General features: G+C 33.8%; 1 protein-coding gene across 7 annotated transcripts in view; it reads right to left on the reverse strand.

Moving 5' to 3' along the window:
* The window catches only part of CEP290 (centrosomal protein 290), a 52,424-nt gene that overhangs the window by 13,218 nt on the left and 21,413 nt on the right, over window positions 1-17,793 (reverse strand). For 6 of the 7 annotated variants that reach the window (XM_027679830.1, XM_027679828.1, XM_027679829.1 and 3 more), the window contains 19 exons: window positions 17,017-17,247; window positions 15,587-15,760; window positions 14,091-14,202; window positions 13,104-13,309; window positions 11,566-11,717; window positions 10,470-10,581; window positions 9,236-9,691; window positions 8,007-8,171; window positions 7,680-7,787; window positions 7,458-7,592; window positions 6,542-6,805; window positions 5,697-5,804; window positions 4,931-5,121; window positions 4,048-4,261; window positions 3,724-3,861; window positions 3,409-3,630; window positions 2,955-3,071; window positions 1,162-1,307; window positions 108-263 (listed from right to left, as the gene is read on the reverse strand). In XM_027679830.1, coding sequence (XP_027535631.1) covers window positions 108-263; window positions 1,162-1,307; window positions 2,955-3,071; window positions 3,409-3,630; window positions 3,724-3,861; window positions 4,048-4,261; window positions 4,931-5,121; window positions 5,697-5,804; window positions 6,542-6,805; window positions 7,458-7,592; window positions 7,680-7,787; window positions 8,007-8,171; window positions 9,236-9,691; window positions 10,470-10,581; window positions 11,566-11,717; window positions 13,104-13,309; window positions 14,091-14,202; window positions 15,587-15,760; window positions 17,017-17,247 — 3,407 coding nt within the window. The remainder of the gene's footprint in view (window positions 1-107; window positions 264-1,161; window positions 1,308-2,954; window positions 3,072-3,408; window positions 3,631-3,723; window positions 3,862-4,047; window positions 4,262-4,930; window positions 5,122-5,696; window positions 5,805-6,541; window positions 6,806-7,457; window positions 7,593-7,679; window positions 7,788-8,006; window positions 8,172-9,235; window positions 9,692-10,469; window positions 10,582-11,565; window positions 11,718-13,103; window positions 13,310-14,090; window positions 14,203-15,586; window positions 15,761-17,016; window positions 17,248-17,793) is intronic. The other variant, XM_027679833.1, reaches the window with a different exon arrangement.

Raw genomic sequence — 17,793 nt, forward strand, 5'->3', positions numbered from 1 at the left:
TTTCCTTACTGAATTAGTTGGCCTCTTAGAGACCATCTCATTCCACACATTTTTTACTATTTTAGATTTTTTTTGCTTTTTATAGATTATTTTAAAAAGACTCTCACCTCAAGTGTGCTACTTCATTTTCTAACTCTAGATTCCGTTTTCTTAGTTCTTCCACTTCTTTTTCAGTTTCTGAGGCTCTTACTCCAACAACACGGTCAACAGTGACACCAGTAGTTTTCAGTTTCTTCTGCAGAGCAATTTTCTCTTTTTCAGTCCTGAAACATCCAGTAAACTTACATTTAAAAGTTTATTTGCTAACTTGCTTTCTTTAGGAGAAAATATTTCCTGTCTTAAAGAATCCACATTTGCAATTTGTTCGCTCACTGAACCATACCCTCTTTTCTTTTTAACAAGGTCACCATGGAGATACTAAAGCTTTACCAAAAAAACATGACCTAAACCTGAAAAAAACAATGAACATCAAGTCAGTATCATGCATGTCATAAACCACTTGTTGGTTTTGCCTTTGTTCACTGTGAAATTCATGCAAGACTTGCTCAGAATAAATGCTATACTGAAGCAGTTTCAATCCACCATTTAACAACAGCTACAATTACTTTAACAACAGCTACAATTACTATCACAGTTTCCTTTCTCTTCTGCATCTTTTATCCGTAAAACCCTGCTATTACTGTACCTAAGTAAATATAAAATCTGCAGAGGGTTTGCACATGTGATTGTTTTTTTTAAAAGGCTTCCATCTCATAAGCCTAGAATGGTCACTACTGCAGTAGCACTACATGTAACAGTAGCACAGTATCCAGTCCTTGCAGCCTGATTAAATAACACAGAGGTGAGAAACAGCCTGTCTTCCTAAAGCTGTTATTTGCTTTATGAGAAGCAAATAATCCTAAGACAGGAAGTATAATAAAGGACTTAAATTAATTTTATTTTGATACAGTTTCTTCTAACAAAGGTTGTTGGCTTCTACAAGGGAAATGATATTAGAGGAGTAAGTAGTCTGCTGCTTGAAAATTAACTAATCCTTTTAATCTCAAATTCTCACCATCAATCTTATAAACACAACAAACTGCAATAATTATTACATGAAAATCATATTTAGATTTCCCTTATGTCATCATTTTGTAGCTGAATCGATTAAAACCAACTCACTTTGTATAAATTTCCTTCAATGTATTTAACTGTTTGGATAAAGCATCTGCCTCCTTTTCCTTTTCCCTTAGTTTGTTCCGCAGTCCTTCCATTCTGATTTGCCATTTTTTACCTTCTTCCCATCTAATTATTTCCTCCTTGGGGGTCTGTGAAGAACATAAGCAAATAATGTATATCCTTTTGAGTTTTTTTCTTAAAGTAAAACAAGAAAACCCATTAGAAAACTAAATGATATATTCTTCATTTATCAATTTAAACCAGGAAGCCATATCAGGCATGTATGATTTACCACAGCTAAATAGCAGGTTTCGCTGGATACACTGTGTAAAGTATATAAAGGTAATACAGTTTAATGCTGTTACCAAATTCTTCCTTAGCTTTTAATAGTCATTTTACAAAAAAAGGAGTGACACCTTGTATGAAATTAGAGGTGCCAGTGCAATCTATCCATTTACTTTGAATTACACGTTAGACAGATTTAAGAAAAAGCAAGGGTTTTTCTCTGCCTATTTAAAACATTATCTGTCTTCTGCAGCTCACCAGGGGCTTATTTAAAACATTATCTGTCTTCTGCACAGCTTTTTTTCCTATGAGAAATAGAATCTCTACTTAGAGTTAACAATTCAGTAACTATAAATTATACATTGGTTAAAACCAGTTCCTATGGCATTGCAAACGGCTACTGAAAAATCACAGTCAATATTCCTGTAAGCAATTTTTGGTTTGGTTTGGGGTTTTGTTTGTTTGTTTATTTTTAATTGGAATTTTCCCTTCTCCAGTTATCCCCTGTACTTCGTTGTCTGTCTTTTTTCTAAACAGTTACTGCTACTAAGGAAAGGAAGGAAAGGAAAATCTCAGAAAACAGGAAAAATACATGCTAAGCGTGAGAAAAATACCTCTAGACACAAAGCAACAGGTATTTAAAACATTTCAAATTCAGTGGATCCATAAGTCCAGTCCTAGAATAATAATATCATAAATAGTCTGAATGTCATTATACAAGCATGCTGTAATATTGCAGTATACTTTATGATTAGTATGAGAAGCTGCTAATTAGTTACTGAATGTAGGGCGTGTGTCTGAGGTATGGGGGGATGTACCGGGGCAGGGATGCCCAGAGGAGCATGCGCCGATATAGACAACCCTATTGGTTAAGGAGATCACATGGTTCTGGGGGATAAAAGAGGTCGCGAGTTTGAAATAAACTCTCTTTGGTTACCATCTCACAAGGAGCAGACTGCATTTCTTTATCATATAAAGGCCAGCAGACACGTGCGCCCTACAATTGAAGTCGTAGCAAGGAAAAAACCAAACAACTGGTAAATTAACACAACTCCAATTGCTCAGAACCTCTTGTAAATTAACACAACTCCAATTGCTCAGAACCTCTTGTATGTGGAGATCACTGTTGTGAAAGATAATCACTTACAGAGATGTCATCCCTTTTAGGGATGCTCCTAATTACTTTGTGTTTTTACCATTGCATCGATTTCACATAGGCACATTTGACAGCACTTATGTAATAAATTTAACTGCTACCTACAAAATCTTGGTTTTCTAAGATTTCTAATGGATCTTTAATTCTACAAAAAAGGTAGGAAAACATTAATATACCAGTACTAAGTAACAAGAGCAGTAACAAAGACCATGGGAAACATGAAGAAGTTGCAGCCATGAAACTGCTTTTCTTCTGGTCAAGTTTGGTTGATTGGTTTTAGAAGCAAGTGGGAGAGTAGAACTGCCTTGATCTAGGCTGATGATGTCTTCAATGCCACAATATAAATATCACATACCTTGTCTTCTCTTACACCTTTTTTTTCTGCTTCTTCACATTTCGTCTCAAGTTCACCCTCCAACTTTTTAATTTTTTTCTGAAGCACATCTATCAGATTTTGTTCATCAACTTTGCTCTGAAAAATTACAGATTTTTACAAACTTCAAGTTTAGTGATTGCTACCTAAGTTGTTTTTTTCTCAAGTAAAAAAATAAAGATTTTATTTCCAAGTTCGCAGAATTTGTTTAGAACCTAAATGATGTTTTTAAAATTATCTTTAAAGTATTATAGTGTTGGAACATAACTTTGCACTCTGAACTGAATAATCAGCAGCAGGTATAACTCTTAAAAAATAATTAGATGATTCTCCTGTAAGTCAGGAGAAGCCAAAAATACTTAATCTTTTCCCCCCAAACCAGCACATCTATACAGAAACTGGACCAACATGAAACAGTTTGAAAAATCACTTCTACCTGAATGCTACTGCTCAGTCTCTTAATACGGTTCTTCAGTTCTTCATTTTCTTTTTCTATTTCATTTTTTTCCCTTGATATTTTAGCAAATGCTTTTTGTTTCCTCTGAAGTTCTTGGTTCAACTCATCCCTTTCATCAGACAAAGAAGTTTCCTTGGTTTTACTTATTTTAAGGTTGTCTGTAAGCTTTGTAATCTGATTATTCAATTCCTCTATCTGTGTCTAGAAGAAAACAAACAAACCAGCAAAGCCCACAAATCAGGGTTATCAACGATACAACAAAGCAGTACAACAACGATGCTACCTAATACTCACCGTAAGCCCCTTTGTTTCTCTGTCAACAATCTCCTGGACATTCATATATGCCTCTTTTTGTGATGCAGCAGAAATAATCTGCTGTTCAGCATTAGCAGTCATTTCTGCTCGGAGTTCCAGAAGTGCTTTACTCAAAGCCTGAAAGTAATTAATTGAATTTTTTTAAGTGAAGATGCTGCTAAAAAACAAGAAAAGGCAATTATATTTTACCGTGGTATTTTATGCAATTATATTCTATCTCCTGCTCAACTACACAAAGAATTCTTAAGCATCGAGAAACAGTAAACATTTAAGTGGCATGGAGATTCATTTTTGTTAACTAACTTTGTGCTGGTTCTCTTTTATGGCTAACTGGCTCTTCAGCTGTTCCACCAGGTTTTTCAGTGTTGCTGTGGGTGCTCTGTTATTTGCTTCTTTTTGGACCTCTAGTTCAGCTTTTACATTTGCTAATTCCTTCTCCTTCTGAGATAATATATTCCTCAATTCATTTGCTTCATGTTTTATTTGTTCCACATCAATTGTATGCTTTTCCTGAAGCCTAATAAAAAATAAGCATTAATAGGGTATACTGCAATAATTAACAAATTCCAAATAAGTAACATAGGACATGATTTATATTTTTTATTATTATTAAAACAAATGACACAGATTTGGAAACAGCAAAAAAAGACTGACTCAACAAAGGTGGCCTCCATTTAATAAGAAAATTACTCAAGAAAGTCAGCAAAATCAGATTAGAGCATTGTTCATTCTCATTCCTGGCCCTTAGAGGTTAAAAACACATCATACTTTTCTCCTTTTAAACACCAGCTAAATTTTCATGAGTTTAAACTGGTCAGCAGCAAACCCAAACAGATGTATCGGGGAGAAAAACAACAAAACACAAGAAAGCAGATAATACAGTAACTTAAAAATAACTTTCTTACCAAGACTCCTCAAATACTTTTCCACTGAATGGCACAAAGCTAACAACTAAAAGGCACTTTTCCAAGCCACAGTTTTTCAGTATTATCCCCAGTGAAGGGCTACAGATTAAAATTAAGTTATAATTACCAACTATACTAATGCTTTTGAGTTAGTATTTTTCAGTTAAATCTTAAATTCAGCAAAAACATGTTCAGTTTGATAGACCAGTCCTGTAGCAGCAATACATAACTGACTTGATCCACTCCAGGTTGTGACTTACATTAACAGCCTAAAAACTTACCGGGCTCTGATAGTCTCAAACTCATTGATTTTCATTATAGTAATTTGTTTTTGTTTCTCCAAATCAGATGATGTTTTCTTTAATTTTCCAACAAGTGAAGCAAGAGAATTATCCTGTTCAGCTACAGTTTGCTCTAAGCGGTGAAAATATTTGCTGTTGGAAAGTGATAAAGAAGACTTTTTCCCTAATTCCTGTAAAATAGAGCAAATGCACATGATAAACACTTTAAGCTTTAAATTAAAGATAACCATTAGTGATGAATTTTTAACTCAATCCTAAATATACCTAAGCATTAATAGCTAACACATTTATTTACTGAGATGTGATTCTTAGTTCACAGAGAAACTAGTCACACTGGTTTGAAAAGAACTTTGTGTATCTAATGATCAATGGAATAACCAGTTAAAACAGGTTTCACCTTATCATAAAGTGTAGAGAGAAATTTCATATTGAAATGGGATCATTTAATATAACTATAGATTGAATGAGATGAATAGAAAACAAAATATAACTCTCTCTCTTAGAAGTCTCCGTAAGGATGATATCAAAAATAGGGACTGAGGTGGTAACTTTGGTTTCTAATACATGACTTCTAATCCATCTCATGTGAATTCTCTCAAGAACAATACAATAACTGTATCAATCACCCGTTTCTTTTTCCTGTCATCAATTATTACTTACTTTTGACTGCAAAACTGTTCTTTTCACCAACAAATTAAAAAACATAGGAACAACTTCACTAATCCCACATATACACATAACTCACCAAAGCAGTCTCTTTGAATTTATTAAGGGAATTGTCAGTGTGCAAATCTAACTTCTGGTGTAGAACTCTTAGGTCTTCCTCATGCTTCTTTGCTATTTCCTCTTGTTCCTGTTAGTTCAAAATAAAAGTATAATTCTACTGGATGTACACTATCACAGAAAGTCATAAAACTACAGTGCCTTCAAGCTGTTTATTCACTCATTGCTCAATATTACTCCACAGATTGAAGAAATAGCTACACATGTTAACCGAAGCACACTAAGTGAATATGATAGGAAGTCTGCTTTGGAAATGTGCTCCTGATCCAAACACACTAAAACTGATGCATGTTTAGTCTTGAAGTACCTCTGAGACAAAAGGTTTATGCTTTAAAATATGCTTTATGGATATATAAAAAAACAGTATTAATTATGCTTAAGTAATATAAAGTATGCTTAGATACACTGTTTATGCTGTATGTATAAATGTATGTCTTTCCTCTATCTTCCAAATATCTACCAAATACAGTCCAGATAGAGTGCAACTTACTGTTGCAAGTACTGAAAAATCCAATAGAAATATATGACATACCACTTCTCACAGCAGAATTTTAGGTTTTTTCCTGTCACACTACTTTAATTCCTAGACAGACATCAGATACATAAACTCTTGGACCAAGCAGTTCTCTTATTATAAGAGGCTAAAAAATTCTACGTGAACCTTTCACATAAAAAATAACAAATTGTCTCTGTTCTGTTACATCTGAGCTCAGAAATTTATTTTAGATTTCACTAGCAATGTGAAAACAGAGAATCAACTAAAATAACTTAAAAATGGAAGAAATTTTATCCAAAAAGTTTAACTACCTCTCTTGCTTTAGCAAGCATATGTTGGTATCTTTTTAACACTTCCTCCTTTTGATTTAATCTTGCTTGCATATTTGCAATGGTTTGATGAGCAATTTTAATGGCATGATGGAACTCTGGATCATCTTCTCCTTTGCCTAATTCAGCCATTATTTTCTCTCCTGATGATGCAGGCAATCGAAGTCTTAGTTCATTTATAACTTTGTCTCTTGATAAAACATTTTGTTCAGCTTTCCACAGAGCGGTTTCTTTTTCTTTTAATTTCTACAATGAAAGGCAATTGTTGCATTTCCAGAATTCAAACACTGCAAGAAGATCTTACTTTTTAAGAAATGTACCAGAAAGATTTGTCTACATGGACTTATAACCACAAAATGCTTTGCACTGGGTTCTGTCTGTATAGGATTACCATAAGGTGTAAAAAAGTCCCAGAATATCATTACCTTGTCTTTTGCTTGGTACAAGACACTGAAAGCAACTTATTTTGTGCTACCAAACTAAGATGCCTGAGTTTTACAAATTTCTCTAGAACCATTTAGTACGATATATCTTCTGTAACAGAATAGCAATTTACTAACCCAAGATAAAAGTATGTTGCTATGCTACTTTGCTACTTGTTAAATTTCATGTAACACTTGCTAAGTTTAACTAGCTTTAAGCAATGGAATTTTGTACAGTAAGAACATCTTACCCTACTAAATGGAAGAATAAAAACACTAGAAAATTCTCAATGATTTGTTCCAATGGAAAAAGTATTTAATTTTATTCATGATGTGATTATATTATTTACATTTTCTCTGGGTTAAATATATCTAAGTGACATTTAAAAAAGGATATTTATTATAGGGAAAAAAAAGTAATAGGCATAGAAATACAAACTTTGTTACTTTATAGGATAATTTATACATTTAATTACCTCCTCCAGTGACCTGCAGGTTGCCCTAGTTTCCAGGATTGTTCGAACATGCTCCCGAATCTTTCTTAAAGCCAACTGAAGTTGTTGTGCGATTGGCAAACTAGGGTCTGGAACTGAGCCTGTAGCCTCTTCTAACTGCACAGAAAGATTCATATTCATGTAATCTGACAGCTCCGAAAAACATGCTTATCAGTCTATTTTTAGTTAATTCAGTGCATGTACCTTTAAAGCAGTGCTAAATATTTTTTTTTGTTGATGATCATACAGGTCTAATTGGCGCTGCAGTTCTACTTCCCTCTGGTCCCAAGCCATTTGCCTTTCCTCATGAAACTGTAACATGTTTGATAAAAGTAGTTTATTTATTGAAGACAATAGAAATTTTATAACCAACTTCAACAGAAGAATTACCAAAAAGTAAAATACTCAAATGTGCTATTCAAAAGAATTATGAAACCAAGATACAAACATCCATGTTAAAATGTTATTAGGAAAATCACTTAGTAAAATAAGGAATATGCTGCTTTTCTAATAGCATGCAGAAATACATACCTTGTTCTGCTGCACAATTTCTTCTTCCAGATTATTGATTGTACGTTCATATTCAGAAATGATGTTACATAAATACTTCACCTCTTCCTTTTGCTTGACTAATTCCCGATTGAGTTTAAGTTCCTGCAGATGGAGTTCTTCCATCTTCATATGCCATTCAATTACCTAGCAATAAATAAAACACGGTATATTATAATTTACCACAGGCCAACTAGATGCAGCTTCACTCTGACTTTGAGGCAGTATGGCACTTATCAAACCAACAGGAAGACAAACATTCTGCTTTTTTCAACTTCTTCACTTTTCTTGAGTTAGCAAGCATGGCAAGCATATGAAACTGCAAGAGGAATTACTGATAAGTGCAGCAGACAATTGGAGAGGCAACAGGTTTCTCCATCACTGACAGAAGTGCTTTGCAAACAATTTTCAAATGACTTAGAGTTATACCCTACCCTATGCACCTGTCCAGACGAAACAAAAAAAAGCATGCAAGAAATTTCGTTTGTTTTTTCTAAAAGAGCAGAAGATTTTCAAAACCATTAAGCACTGTATCTATTAAAAAATGCACATGTACTAAGAATAACAGACATATTTATGTCAAAATGCTCTAGAAAAACATCTGAAAACTGATTTAAGACTAAAACATGCCCAGAGCATTAAAATCGTTGATTGTTTGCATGCAGACTTTAGTCATAACAGATATAATCATATTACCCAGTGATCTTGAAGAGAAGTGAGAAAGACTTATTCAAATTTCAGGGCAACATTGTTTACAACAGATATGAGTAAGCATAATTACATGATTATAGTAATATTTCTGATGATGCTGCCTAAATTATCGCCCCTAGATTTATTTAGAATGACATGGATTTGTAGTGAAGATTTCAATGCCAGCTCATGGAACAGTACTTCAGAATGCTACTCTCTGTTTAATTTAATTTAATTCATTATTTAATTAAATTCATAATTTAATTCAAATTAACGTAACTGCATTCCTAGTTAGCCTCTAGCTCCTATGTGACTTAGTTGGGCACAAAAGATAATTAGTAAATCTGACTGCACTGATTTTATGGAAAACAAAAAATTACAGCTTTCCCATTCTAACAAAGTTTATTTTGAAATAATTAAGTTCTACATTGAAACAGACATTTAGACAACAAGCTAAACTAAAATGTAATTTAAATGCAGATCAGATGAACGAAGCTATTCAAAGTTGTAAAATCACAAACCTTTTGAGCTCCTCTCGTATCCTTCAATGCACTTACTAATTCTTCTAAACTTTTCAGTTTTAACTCCAGCTCTAATGTTCTGTTTTCTGCATTTCGACGCTCCTGCTGGGCATGTTGAACTTCTTCCAGGATCTTAAGTTTGTCATTCTGTAGCTGAATCATTGTTTTAGAGAATTTTTCTTGCTGTGCTAAAGGCAGAGCACCACTAAACTGTCGCCGCAAAGACTGAACTGTCTGTTGCAGATGTTTGGCTCTATTTCTTCCTTCCAGTCGGGCAAAATATAAGGCTTGATCTCTCTCATCAAGCTTCTGCTCTAAACGTAGATTTTGGATCTCCATCTTCTGTAGTTTCAACTTAAGTGTTTCCAATTTGCCTACAGCAACAGATTCACTACCTTGAAGGGCTATGATATCTTGATGCAGTTTTGCAATAACTGCTTTTTCATCTGACTGTGCCTAAGAACAAAATTCATAGAACAAATTTATTTTTCATTTTGAATATGCTAGCTCAGTTTATTTTATATTTTTATTTTATATTTATTTTATATTATTTATTATATGCTAGCGCCATTTTTTATTTTATATATTGCATGTATTTTATTTCACAGAGAAGAGCAAGAATTAGCCTCTAACAGCTTTTTACTTTTCCATTGCTGTTTCTACAACCACATTTTAGAAGTACACCTTTTCAGATACTGATCTTAAAAACTCTCTCTTTCCAAAATACTAGAAACTGATGAAGAAATCTATACCTAAACTTAGAAAATATGGTAATGTAAAAGCTGACACAGGTGTTGGATTTAAGGACTCAAACCATTCTAGAAGACGAAACCAAATCCCAATAAACTGTTTCAGCTAATAACAAGGCACTATAAGTCTACTGCAAATCTTCAAGTCCTTTCTTGTCTTGTAAAAAATGACCAAACTTTCCTGACATTGTATTTAAATATTGACCATGAGCTCTTAATCATACAGGAATAAATATTACCTAAACAACATGGAAAAAAGCTCAGAATCTGTCATAGCCACCCAGCTAGAAATGGAATAAATGAAGAAGGGAATAATTAATGTAACATAGAAATATTGAAAGGGTATGGCCACTACAAGGACCAGCTTGCAAAGATCCTTCTGAAATACTTTTGAAGTTTTCTAATTCATTGCGAAGTTACGTCACTTATTCTCACTCCAGGAAAAAAATATCCAAACAGCAGTGTAATTAAAGGTTGAATTTTACCTGATAGTCTAAAATTTGCATTCTAAGAGATTCCACTTCTTTATCTCTGTATTGCTGGCGTGCCTCCAGAGCTTCAACTTGTGTTTTCGCTACATCAGACAGTTCTCTTAACCTTGCAGGGAAAAGGGGTATTGTGTCACTTGAAACCATTGAGTAACCTTTTAAGTCTGTCAACGTGATGCTAAGAGGAGATACTTAGCATATTTCCTCAAATCAAAACATTTGGACTTAGTTCTTTTCAGCATACTCTTATCTACTACTCAGAGTTCTTATTAAGAAAATTCTTCTTTGTCTCTCAACTTTTTCACAGGACGTTTTCCTATAAGTTATACAGAGGTCTGCCAGTGGTTAACGTTCTCCAGCAAAACAATGCCATGTTTTTTACCTGAACTAAGCATCTCTGTCCTCTATTTCTCTCCCACTTCAGGATATACTCAAAATCCTCTAAATGTTCAAAAAGTCTCATTCGCAATTCCTTTCTCTGATTCTCCAAGTTTAATCATTTATTTTCAGTGTCAAAAATCACTGCGAGTATCCCCATAGACTTCATAGGTTTAGGAATATAACAGGATTATATTAATTACTCAAAGACAAATGTCCATATCAACATATCTAAAAAGCTCAGTTTTTCAATTTATGCAAAGTTAATCTCTTTTAAGTAAATGACAAACCTCCCTCCTACTGCAGTTTAACCTTTGATGTATCTATGCGTCTTTGGAAGTAAGAACTGCTTTCCAATTAGTTTTATGAGATTTTCATACATATAAGGGAGGTTGTGGCACAGAAACAAAATAAACCTCAATTAATTAGTTTAAAAGGCCTACTATAAGTATCTAATTGCACACTTACTCTTGTCTATCTAGGTCAGCACTTAATTCCTTTTTAAATTAAAATGAAACAAATTGCTTTCTTTATAGTTAGGAATTAAATGCTTCATTTTCAATACTAAATTTGGCATAGATAAATGTCAAAAAAACCAGGCATTGAAAATTATGTTAGTGATACATAAGTAGTGTATTCCATAAGATCAATATAGCCTAAATTTTTGCATGCTTCCAAACATACTGCATTCCAAATTTGTTACTTCAACACTTACTTTGACACTTCAATCTTGAGCTCCATCTCGCGCTTCTCTAGGTCCATGATTTGTCGTCGATCTGCATCACTTACTGCCTTACTTACACTCTTTGACAGTTCATCTCTTAATTCCTGTTCCACTTTCTGTGCCTCAAGATTGATTTTAGTGAGCTTAAAAAAATCAAAATGAGAAAAAACCAGAATGGTATCCTAAGCACACAACTGCTCTAAACTCTGCAAAGCAAAAGCAGTGCCAACAGCATTTTTTCTTTTCCCATCATTATAATACATAGTTCAGCTGAGTTGAGGTTGTGTTCAAAACTCAGTTTCATTTTCTCTCTGCTTAAACATCTTTTTGTTTGCAGTGTTGCTTACACAAAGGAACAGAAACACAGGTTGGTGCAGAAAAGGATGTTAAAGCAAACACAATTTTTATTAGTGAATTTTCTTAAAACCCTTACTGCAACAACTTGCTCTTAACTAAAATAATAAATAAAAAAATAAAAAAATACTATAAGCACTTCAGGAAATGAAGAGTCTTACTTACATATTTATTTACTACTTAGTATATTGGGATTGGTAACACCAATACAGGTTATAAGTGCCAAGACTCTTTCTAAAAAGAATTTTCTTTATTAATGATATTCTTTCAAGCAGCCTGATTTTTCAAGTTGATTATTAAATACTGAGTAACCAATGTTTCAACTCAAACCAAAGAGCATTAAGATAGATAATCTGAAAAGGATTAGACAACACAGAGAAGTCTCAGGATTTAATTTAGTACATACAGTTGTGGCACATTAATCTGATACCACTTCTTAATAAAATAATTGATTTCCTAAACAAACTAAACAAAGTGTGGGGTGTCTTATTATCTGCACTTTCCCTTGTTGAACTTCCTATTGTTGGTGATTGCTCAGTCCTATAATTTGTCAAGATCTCTCTGCCAACATATTTATTCTTCCCTTGTATTTAAATTATAGACCCATAATAGCATAAGGACAAATGTGGGGGACCAAAAAACCTAACAAGATTAAAACTGATAGGACAGGAATACTAAGGATCATCAGCTTCAATAGCACGACTTCTATTCCCATACTATAGACAATGTTTGGCATGGTACAAGGGACATAGCCAGTCTGTACCAGAAACATGACGCTATTATTTGCACAAAGGATGCAACGTTCTACCTTTTTTTTGAATAATTGGTAAATTATAAGGAAAAATTAGTAGAAAAGAAATCATATGCATTAGACAAAAGAAATTAACAGGTCAAGAACAGACATTTTTCTAGCAGTCTACTGATAAAAATATAAACTATCTGTTAAGAAGCTCATCATATGTTTTATAGACATTAACTAATGTTTAAAATTAACTACTGACAAATTAATTAGTTATATTTTTACCAGTGTCTTGTGCATGTGAAATTGCAGCTATATTTTGAATCATAAGTTTATTTGCCAGTCCTGATACAAAATAGATTAATGCTTTTTGAAAAGCTAAAATATATGCTCTTAAAATGTATCAAATTATGTTGTTAAATCTCAACAGATTTACCTCAGCAAATTTTGTTTCCAATTCAAAATTACGTTCTTCTATTTGCTTTACAGTATTCCTCAAATGTTCATACATTCGTTGTGAATGTTCTGCTCTCTGTCTTTCATTTAGTTCCTTCATTTCCAACATTGTGATTTTCTTAGAAATGGACAAAATCTCACTGTTGGTTATTGCTTTTGTGGCCTTGTCCATGGCACCGTCATCCCCTACAAGAAAAAAATATTTAAATTAGAGAATACAGAAGCTGATTCAACTATGAAAATTATTTCCACTACAAAACTGAACATGAGCTTTGCTTTATCTGTGTCAGATAAACTTCATCAAAACACCTGTATTATTTTTTTAAACTGGAGGCATGGTTATCTTGCCTTATTACATGTTTGAAAAGTATCTAATTTGAATGAAATACTACTATCAATTATAAATGCATATATCTGCAACCATGGTTATTGAAACTGATAACTATTTTCCATCTAGCCTTTCACTTTATCCTTAATTCAGCTGGAAAATCTTCAGGAAATTTAATTTAAAATATGTAAAAGAAACAGATGTGAATGAGTTCTTCTTGAATAATGGGAATGTAAGCTATACAAACAAGCCCCAGCTATCAAGAAAAAATGCTTTGTTACAGAGTATCCAAACAAGAAAAAGAAATCACTTTCTTGATGACCTCTGAAGTACTATGACTGACAATCAAGTTAGAACATATTAAGAAAAAAATTCAGGTCATGTTGCTTTAAAAGCTTTTAGACCCAATAACTCAAGAAAGGTCAAAGAGCAAGAGTTTCCAGAGGACAATGCCAAACTTGGTTTTAGTCAAATAGATAAGTAAAATGTAACATACAAACAAAAAAATTCACCAAAAAAATTAAGACCGTTACTGAAAGATATAAAATAGTTTTTATTTTTTATTTTAGTTATTTTAAGATACATCAATTTTAAAACATTTTCAAATATTTAATGTTGCAATATAACTTTCATACTTACCCAGTTTAGTCATCTGTTCCCAAGCCTGTTCCACAGTGTGAAGTTTCTCTTTTGTGATCTCCAGTTCTTTATTCAATGAATTTATCTGTGCTTTCAAGGATTCATTCTCATGCTATGTAATAGAAAAGTTTCAGCATAACTGCAAACTATTTAACTGTAGCAGATTTCATGTTTAGTATCTATGAAATCTTTCAGATTAACAGATGTTACCTATGTACAACCCATAATCTACATATATGGCAACAGAAGAGCAACAGAAAAGCATGTTTCCTCCTAAGTGTAAAAATGTTAGTCTTTGCTGTGTTCTATCTTGCTGCCAACTATAATACTATGAACACTTATTAGCAGTGACTGGGATTCCTACAGTATCTAGAATTAGATGAAGAAATCTTTGTTTGTCATACTAAGCACCTCGTTATTAGTTGGGAAAAAAGAAGTACTTCTGGATGATATTTCATCTCACACACAATACTTCATCTTGCACATAAATATATATTTGAGACATATCATATGCTTCTTTTAGGCATCTAATATGATGCCAAACATTAGTTTTGTAAATGTTCCTTCACTTCTCCCAGTAGAAACATAGATTTCCACATTAACCAGTAAAACAAATCAAATACTTCTTGTTAATTTTCAATCTTTAGTTTTTTAAACACGTTTTTAGTTGATAAATGATTCTCTAGCTCTACGAAATTGCTGAAATGGGCAACGCAAGTTTTCATACACACAAAATTCCATAAAATAGACAAAGAATCATTCATTCATTACCACTCATTAGAAGTGGGAGGTAGTAACACATCTTTGAAGCCAACTTCACAATTCATAAAAAGAAACTTCTACTTCAGAATAAAAGTTCAAAGGGAAAGTTTAAATATTTAAAGTCCCTACAAGATTTTGCAAGCATATTGTGAGCGATCCTTGGTCATTTTTTTTTCTATGGAAGTCAAATTCCAAAGCTTTACTCATTTTTGGAACTGAACATTTCATTCTTGTGAAAGCTGGGAATTAGTAAAAGCACATACTTTGAGAGAAAGCTTTGAAAGTGTTTACATTCATTCTACTTTCCTTATAACCTCCAAAACTCAAGATGATAGCAAATATTCCTTCTGCCAACCAGGTTTTAGTAATTAAAGAACTAAAAATAATTTCTGAGGGAACATACCTAAAGCTTAATTTAAAAAGCAAGCAAACAAAGAACCAAAGAATCAAAACAATTAAACAAAATGCTTTTATGTCTGCCCATTGTAATAAAATTTGGAACTCTGTGTATGTTTGTCAGTGCACTGAAGAATACCAGGATAGCAAATTAAAATTCAATAGCAACAGTCAGACTGCCTCAAACATCTCATACTCACTATGAAACTGTTCTAACCAGCAGTTTTAGTGCTGGGACTTCTGTTCTATCTTTCTCTTAAGTGAGAACAAAAACCAAAGCAAGATGAACATATAAGAAGTTTCTTCCCCTTAGGGTTCAAATGTAACACAAACATTACCTCCATGTGTTCCATGTTTGTTGTCCGTTGGACGAGCAAATTATCTTTTTGTAACATATCTCTGTATTTAGCAGTTAATGCATTGTACTGCTTATTAGCCACTTCTAGCTCAGACAACGGCACACTACCATCCAGCACTTTTTGCAGAGCGGCAATCTTAAAGCTGGCCATTTCCTATGAAAATAATCAACAGTGGGTTAATAAAATGGATCAGCTACATCTTTAAATATAAAATTACTCCAGGTAAAAAGAATACTACTTAATATAATGCTTTAGACATGGGTTTATTTTCCTAAATTACCTTTAATTTTTAAAAATTGCCTGCAATAAACATTGACAAAATTTCTCTGGTATTCCTAGCAACCTGCAAGGCCAAAGAATAAGATTTGATTTCATATGACACTTTCAACAAAAATAACTTTTTGAAGCAACTGCAGAAGGGGAAAACAAGTTTCATATGATGATCATAGAATCATAGAATGCTTCGGGTTGAAAGGAACCTTAAAGATCATCTCATTGCAATCCCTCTGCCATAGGCAGGGACACCTTCCACTTGACCAGGTTGTTCAGAGTCCCATCTAACCTGGTCTTGAACACTTCTAGGGATGAAGCATCCACAACTCTTCCAGGCAACCTGTTCCAGTGCCTCACTACCCTCACTGTAACAAATTTCTTCCTAATATCTAATCTAAACCTGCCTTCTTTCAGTTTGAAGCCTTTCCTCTTTGTGCCATCACTGCATGCCCTTGTAAACAGTCTCTCTCCATCTCTCTTCTAGGCTCCCTTCAGGTAATGGAAGGCCATAATTAGGTCACCCTGAAGCTTTCTTCTTTTCCAGGCTGAATCCTAATTCTCTCAGCTTTTCCTCATAGGAGAGGTACTCCATCCCTCTAATCAACTTAGTGGCCCTTCTCTGGACTCACTCCAGCAGGTTGATGTCCTTCCTGTGCTGGGGAGCCCAGAGCTGTACACAGTACTGAAGGTGGGGTCTCACCAGAGCGGAGTAGAAGGACACAATCCTCTCCCTCGCCCTGCTGGCCACACTTTTTGTTTTTATGCAGCCCAGGACACAAATGGCTTTCTGGGCTGCAAGTGCACATTGCTGGGTCATGTCCAGCCTCATATCCACCAGCACCCCAAAATCCTTCTTGTCAGGGCTGCTCTCAATCTGTTCATCCCCCAGCCTGTATTGAGATGTGGTGTTTCCCCGACCCAGATGCAGCACTTTGCACTTGGTCTTGTTAAACTGCATGGATTACCACGGGCCCACTTCTCGAATCTGTCTGGGTCACGATGTTTTTATAACAGCATCTAGGAAGCTTTTGGGTAATGCACTCAAGAAACTAGTGCTAACTTCATTTAAAAACAAAGTGTATTTATTCCTAAATTGTAAAAATAAAAATGTGTGCTATTACTACTATTAACTATACCTTGAATCGTTGCAAGTTTCCAATCTTCCCTATAACTGCAGTCTCCATATGTGTTATTTCACCCTTTAGTTTCTCATTTTCTTTTCTAAGATGCCGTTCCATTTCAAGCAAAGTTGTACACTGCCTTGTTAGTGATTTTTCATTAACTCTTAAAACAGTTATTTTTCTATTATTTTCTGCAAGTACTTTTTTTGTTTCATCAGGATCCAGCTGAAGTGCATCGAGTAGATTCTGTAACACATTTTTTAACAAGAACCTTGAACAGAAATATGGTAAAATACAACTCCATAGACAAGCTTTCTTGTATATTTTTAATCTAGGTGGAAAAATTTCATTAATCTGTCTGAAATAATTTCTTTTTGCTAATAAAACATTCACACACTCAACACATGCATAAGCATACAATATTCCATCAAAAGAAAAAATTGAATCTCCAAAACTATTAATTTCTGAGGAACAGAAGCTAAATACATTTGGCTGACTAAATAAAATTGTAGTTAATGCTGATATTTTCAAAACTTAGAAAAAGAATAGTTCTCTGCATTTACTGTCATCAGTCTTCCCCTTTTTGCTAGAATCAAAACAAATGTATTGGGGAAATTTTCTAAACAAAATAGAAGTCCTGTGGTTCCAAACACTATTAATGTCCTATTTTGAAGACCAAACCCATAAAATTTGCAAAGTAACCAGAGGATCCCTCTTACAGAAACGCGTGTGTACGCACACGTATTTGTATACATGTATAAATCTAAGGAGGGGCAGTGGCAACTTAGGTCA

Source organism: Neopelma chrysocephalum, unplaced genomic scaffold (genome assembly GCF_003984885.1).
Source record: "Neopelma chrysocephalum unplaced genomic scaffold, ASM398488v2 Primary Assembly neopelma1_59, whole genome shotgun sequence".
NCBI lineage: Eukaryota > Metazoa > Chordata > Aves > Passeriformes > Pipridae > Neopelma > Neopelma chrysocephalum.